Raw genomic sequence first — 7188 nt, forward strand, 5'->3', positions numbered from 1 at the left:
CCGCTCGAATTGTACTGTTTAGATGAATACATATTTATGCCTAGAAGTTTATACATGCATGTCAGTGAAGGCAATATATGCATCAACGAAGATCTTTGTCGAGTCAAACTAGACAGTATGCAGCATCAGAACAACAATTTCATGTGGAAAACGACCTATATGTTCATGCACACAAAGAAAGCGGGTGTGAGTTTGATTTGTTGCACGAATTTGATGATAGCAGTAAAGAAATGCATATTTAACATTAAAGCTATAGACCGCAAATGATTTGTTCCCTGTTGTAGTCACGATTGTTAGTTTCTTTCGTCATGAATGTGTATCAATTTACAGCTGCATGCATGTATGCTTTATAGCTTTGATTTACTCATTTGACTGACAGGAAATTTATAATCCCCAAACAGGGGCCTCGTGGACTAGTTGGTTAGCGCGCTAGAGCAGCGTATTGACCCAGGAGCCTCTCACCAATGCGGTCGCTGTGAGTTCAAGCCCAGCTCATGCTGGCTTCCTCTCCGGTCGCACGTGGGAAGGTCTGCCACCAGCGGAAGGTCGTGGGTTTCCCCCGGACTCTGCCCGGTTTCCACCCCCGATAATGCTAGCCGCTGTTGTGTAAGTGAAATATTCTTGAGTACGACCTACAACACCAATCAAATAAATAAATAAATAATCCCCAAACAAGAACTTCTGAGCCAAACGGTAACATCAAATTCCATGACTTATACACACGTTGCAAGATTGGGTGGACTAAATCCTCGATATGTAATTGTTGCATAGGTCATGGCGGTAATTTAAGATGGCTTTATAGGTGAATGCATAGATCGGAATACAAATCGCTGGAGTTTTATACCGCACTTAAAACTATAGCTTATGGCTTGTAGATGTTGGGGGCAATGCTGTAGATAAAGATAGCATGGATGTACCCTTATTTAAAACTTTTAGTATATGTTTAAGACATATACATTTAAGTTATTCTGAGTACATTTTCAGTGTGAACTGATGAGGCTTTTTCTGAAGATAAATTTATTTATTTATTTGATTGGTGTTTCACGTCTTTTTGCCCAGTAACCGAGTACCCCCTTTATATACACTGTTTGGAGATACGAAACGAAAACAAAAACAAAACAAAAAAAAATTCGGCGCAGTTGTCCATTTTGAACATTTATACATAGCTGTTCCAGATTAAGAAATGCATTCTACAGTTTAAACTCACCTTAGGTCACAGGTGTTTGTAACGAGTAATCAATACATACACTTATATGAATTCCAATGTAATGTCAGCCTAGATCCATGGATAATGTGTCTGTCAATAACTGTTTACAGGTCTATGTGTGTATAGGATTGATATATATTGTATGTTAGGCGCCATCTGTTCATAGTCATCTAAACCACAGACATTTCAGTGTCCCATGTGCTTTATGTGGTATAGACGGGTTGACATTTAGCTGGTGATAATTACAAACGTTTATCTAATTTCGAAAGGATAATATTCACGGAAGCAAAGGCTATAGTAGATGAGCAGTGTATGACGCATACATAGCCCATATACAGGCATGGTGCAGTGAAACGATTAACATAGCTTGTATGTAGGTGATGGAGTGTTGGCATTGTCTGGACCAGCTATAGTGGACCGGAAGAAAAGGAATGAGTTCCTCAAGGAGATGTTGTTTTGGGGTGAGTAGCCTACAGTGTATAGGTAAAGTCAGCATAAATATATCGCGGTTTGCACGAACGATAATTTCTGTTGCTGGCCATATAAGGTCTTCTATATAATAGCCCTGGACCAAAAAGGTCGTCGATTCAACCCCAGCAATACCTGTTTTGTCGCGATTTCAAATGGATCCCCGCGTTTTGAGTATTAAAGGAGTCCTTTTTGTGAGGTGGGGTGGCGTCCTTATGCAGGGGAGATAATCAAAGCTGATTGATATATGGTGGCATATGGTACTTTGCTCAAGGCAAAGGAAAATTTGCATTGGAATGTCAAACCATGAGGAAGCTTTGATACCAAACTGTTACATTGAGAATAGGTCTATATCGTTCAGCTATGTGAGCAAACTCAGAAATGTTCTATGGAGATACACAAATCTAACACCAACGCAAGACTCGGCTAAAAATAACATCCACGAGTTCCTCCTCTAACACGCTCTCGTCACTCTCCGATTCATCAACTCGGATATCAAACGTATGAATTATACGTTTTGTTATGTTTTTTAAAAATATTTTTCGATATTCTAACTGGAAAGTTGTTATTACCTCCGTTTATTTGATTGTCCACTCACCCCGCATAAACACGACCGACCTATCACGTCGGTTGACATTCACATCATTTGCCCATCCAGTAATTTGTCATTTCTATTAACTACTGTATTTGGTCTTTTAAGGCCTTTATGTGTTTCAAAAATTGCGTTGTACAAGCCAAACATTACGTGAAATACGGTATGTCTATTTCACCCACTCATCTTCAATTCGTCGACAATTTTCTCATGCACCCATCTATTCCCCTATTCATTCACCATCCACTTAATCCGTTCGCTCCATCCATTCGTCTTTACGACAAATCTGCACGACCATTCTGACCACCAGTTCTGCATTCACCGGTTTTTGCTCACCTCACTCTTTAACCTATCAGTTGGGATCGAGAGTGACACTCCATGGTCCCAAGTTCAGCCCGATTCTTCCATTCCAAATGTATATTCGCATTTCGATTGTTATTTGTCATTTAAACTATCTAAGCGTATATTTCCCAGTTTGGTAGTTTCTGTCATGTATATATATATAATCAATGCACCCTTTTCCACATCGATACAAATGCCCTACGTGTTTCTCGTCATTGTTTTTGCAGATCCTGATAGCGCTCTTGACCAAAGTATCTTCAATTTGTGGTAGGTACATTTTTCTCCCGTGAAAATACAGTTCCTTTAGTTCTGTAATATCATACTTGAGACACCACTGAGTTCTGTAATATCACGCTTTGTAACCCGTTAAGTTCTGTAATATGACGCTTTGTAAACTGCTAAGTTCTGTAATATCACGCTTAAGAAACCGTTAAGTTCAGTAATACCACTCTTGAGAAACCGTTAAGTTCTGTAATATCACGCTTAAGAAACCGTTAAGTTCAGTAATATCACTCTTGAGAAACCGTTAAGTTCTGTAATATCACGCTTGGAAGGACGTTAAGTTCTGTAATATCATTTTTGAGAAACCATTCATTTCTGCAGAATCATACTTTAGAAAGAAACCATTAAATTTTGCAATACCATGCATGAGAAATCATTAAGTTCTGTAATCTTAAGCTTGAGAAAGCTATTAAGTTTAGCAATATCATACTTGAGACACCGACCTTCTGCAAAATTAAACTTTAAATTTCAAAACTTCTGCAAAATTATATTTCAGAAACCGTAAATAAATCAGAAAATAAACAAACATAAATATAAATAACTATACACATATTTCAACGTAGGCGATGCATCGACAAGTGCTCTGCATCCAAATGGCCGAGTGAAGACGCCAACATTTGCTGGCGAGTATCCGTTTGTGGGTAGCTTGGAGCTTGTGTCCAGTGACAGTGCTCAGCTCCTCTGTGTTGTCACGGCCATTACAGAGAAATGGGTGCTCACTGTGCATTCCTGCTTCTCTATCCTGTGAGTATAAACAAGGCCCAAGTAATTATTTGTATGAAGACGTCTAAAAGAGATTAGGAAAACGAGTCACCATTTTAAACAGACCACTGAGAACTGTGTCTAAAAATAACGTCCCCTTTTTAAGAAGACTTGTACAGTGGAATCAAATGCAATGAATTGTTTAAATTCTCACGCGGGCTTACGTTGTAATGTATTTATAGAGGCAGTTTTGTGTGCCGTGTCTGCATGGTGACGACGGTTTCATTTTATATAGTCTTTTGGATGATCAAAGGGAGATCACTCTAGTCATCAGAAGACATGCAGTGAGCACGACCCTTCTGACAAATCTTAATCGTATTGCCAGTCACTATTCGGAGAACACCCCGGCACATAATCCTATATTTACACCTGAACTTGTTTCTGTGATTCATGTAGGCATCTATCGAATTCCAATCAATTCGTGAAACCTTCCGGCCTAAAGTATTCCAACCTAAGCTGGGGAATCTGTTGTTCATACATTGCTGTGTGAACGTTTCGTGTAACACACGGCTAACGAGCATATCCAATAGTCAGTACAGCTTGGACCCGAGCCGCCATGGCTTGTGGGAAGGTACCCCATTCACTTAATAGATCGCCCCCCCCCCCCCGCCCCTCTTGTATAAGCAGGGGACTCGTGATCCCAATACCGAGTCGGGTACATAATTGTAATATAAAACTCAGTTTTATTGCTTCCTTGGTACTAGATTCGTGGCTATGTAGCTACCATCTTCAGCGTATGGCGTGTCTAGAAGGTAAAACTATAATGGTATGCTATCATTAAGCCCTATCTGGTACAAAAGACTCATCTATAGCCATGATATAACCGAAATTCTTCTTATCGAAATAAAATACCAGAAAATGTTAAAGTGTCTTGCTTTTGTGAATCGGATGACTCCAGGACGAAGTCACCGCAACTCGGCATGTGGCGCCACACCTTTGGGCGGTAAAGACTGAGAGTGCCGAGGCAGCACGGTGATTCGAATAAGCAACCGCAACTCTTGGGCAAAAACATGTCCATGGTTTCACAAGGGATTCATGAACCTGTGATGTTTCAGATTCATATAATTAGTGATGATAATTGCTTATAAAGAGAAGTATTCGCCGTTTTTTTTTTTTTGTTTTTTTTTTGTTTTTTTTTATTCAAAAATCTCCTGTTGATCTGCAGACTGCATGACAACGAGCTAAACCTAACAGTATCGTTGCTGAAAGATGCAGGTGGCAAAGTCAAAATTCCGAACTTTCACTTGGGCAAGACAGACATCGGAGAGAAAACTATCGACGTGGACAGCATTTTATTGGGTGTGTAATAAATCGTAATTATAAGTAACCATTTGTTTAGTTTCATGATGGTTAGAGCTTAACGCAGTACTCAAGAATACTTCACTTATATGAATATATACAGGTTAATTATGAGTAGACGAAACCATACAGGGCCCAGGGGAAACCACCGCCCCTCGCCTGGTGCAAACAGCCTAACTTTAAGCTGTAACCAAACGGACGTGAGCTGCAGGCCTACTCTGGTCAGCACGCGACCTGAGAGATTGTAACCGATCGGCTGTGCGGTGAGAGTAACACTTTAACTAATTATATAAAGGGTGTTCATACACACATGTGCAACAAGCGAGTATCCGTATATTTATATGTGCATAATGACATTTACCAGAAGTCTATGTTAGACCCTTCAGTATTAATATAGGTCATGTCCACGCTGTATTTACACTTTCAGGCAAGAAATGTAGTGGAAAACAAATTTCCTTATCACATAGGATAAATGTTTTACACTCTGTAATAATTTTTTATTGTATGCATGTTTAAATTTTATATATTTATCCAAAATTTCCAAAATGTCATAAAGATAATATTAATATGTACGTTATAACTTTATCAAAGCCATTGTGGAAGCTTTTCTAGTGAACCTATATCCCGATTCCTAGGTCCGCAACTCGGCGAGGATCGACTGGTCCTGATGCGCTTGACCACGCCCATCTCCAAACAGCTGATCAGTAAGGTACAGCTGGGAACCAAGGTCACCCAACCTCATGCCACGTGCATTAACGTGGGCTGGTCTCCCGTTCTCTATCCTGGTAAGTTGCGACATAATCATATTTTTGATAACATTGCATAATCAACACGTCTTCCTCTCTACAAACACATATAACTGTCGTTACACTTGATGACTTTCTGATTTGGATGAGAATCATCAAAAAAGATGTTTAAATTTATGTAAAATCAGGACATCTAATGTTCAAATGTTCAGAAAACATAATTTATGAAAGCTAGCGAAACACCAGTCAATTAAGACTATTTGAAATAAACAAGTTTGCACAATTTGGCGCAAACTTAATCTTTTGTTTAAGAAGCATCGATCGATCTATATCTTTTCTTGTGCCATGTTTTTTTCAGGTGCAGAAGTTTTAATGTCGGACCCCGAACTACAGCATGTCAGCCAGAATGTGTCTGTAAGCCCCGCTAATACAACGGTGACTGCAGAAATCAAGGGTCACGTGGTCTGGGGGAAAACACCTCAGACTGATCCATCTCATGATATATGTAAGGTGTGTGTCTAAATGTTCGTATATATGTATGTATGTATGTATGTATGTATGCTTGGGGCTTTACGTATACTCAAAAGTCATATATAAGTTTTCAGTCATGTGACGAGGAGCCATCAGGTGTGCACATACACATATACTGTGTGACAAGCGAGTTCATGCCGCCAAAGAGCTGCCGCCATTGAAGTATCTTGATGATGACACCAGACATGACACACCACCCATTCGCATTATACTGACACCGGACCAACCAGTCATATTTCCTTTCTCTAACCTCTCAGTATTAAGCACTAAGCGAAAACCATTTTTAAAATCTTGATATGAAATCGCCTCGGGTTTGATCCCGGATCTACCGACTTCGAGGGGGACGCTCTAATCAGTAGGGCACCAAAATTGTGATAAATATTCGTTTTCGAAGTCATATAGCCTCTGGTGTAAATGGAACAATTTCTGTCATCCAGAGTTGAAAATTCATCAGCGAATCCCAATTTCAAGCAAATTTGAGGTTTGACTTGCAGTCAAAAAAGGACTAAAAAGGTCCATTATGTTCATGCGTGACAGTGATTACAAAAAAATTCTCTCTTGCATTTGTAGTTCGAGAGAGGAAGCCCACTTCTGTGTCAGGACGGCGGTTCCACCTGGAACCTGATGGGCGTGGCCGGTAACGTTGGTGACCCAGAGAGTGACATGGAATGCTCCTCCCCTGAGGCCTATGCTCAGTATATATTAATTACACCTTATGTAAAATGGATTTTATCGCAAATACGGAAAACTGACAACCCGAAAGAAGCTAGTTAGAAAGAGTGGTAAGGTAATTAATTAAATTAACTAAAGCTAAAATTAGTTTAACAGTTAATCCTGAGTATCATGATCCTTGTATATTACAGTCAGAACTTGTGATATATTATACATAAAGCATTGCTACATATGTTTCCTATCGTAAGAGTTGTTCATAACACTGGAAATCAGTTTATGTTTCGTCT

At 39.5% G+C, this 7188-nt stretch overlaps 1 protein-coding gene across 1 annotated transcript; it reads left to right on the forward strand.

Moving 5' to 3' along the window:
• Positions 1-1458: 1458 nt before the first annotated feature.
• On the forward strand, positions 1459-7188 carry LOC135469154 (uncharacterized). The gene is made up of 7 exons (XM_064747695.1): positions 1459-1668; positions 2837-2876; positions 3455-3635; positions 4819-4952; positions 5588-5737; positions 6057-6208; positions 6800-7188. Exons 1-7 carry the CDS (start codon positions 1639-1641, stop codon positions 7001-7003), a joined length of 891 nt encoding a protein of 296 aa, XP_064603765.1. The 5' UTR covers positions 1459-1638; the 3' UTR covers positions 7004-7188.

The sequence above is a fragment of the Liolophura sinensis genome, chromosome 6 (assembly GCF_032854445.1).
Source record: "Liolophura sinensis isolate JHLJ2023 chromosome 6, CUHK_Ljap_v2, whole genome shotgun sequence".
NCBI classification, from domain to species: Eukaryota; Metazoa; Mollusca; class Polyplacophora; order Chitonida; family Chitonidae; genus Liolophura; species Liolophura sinensis.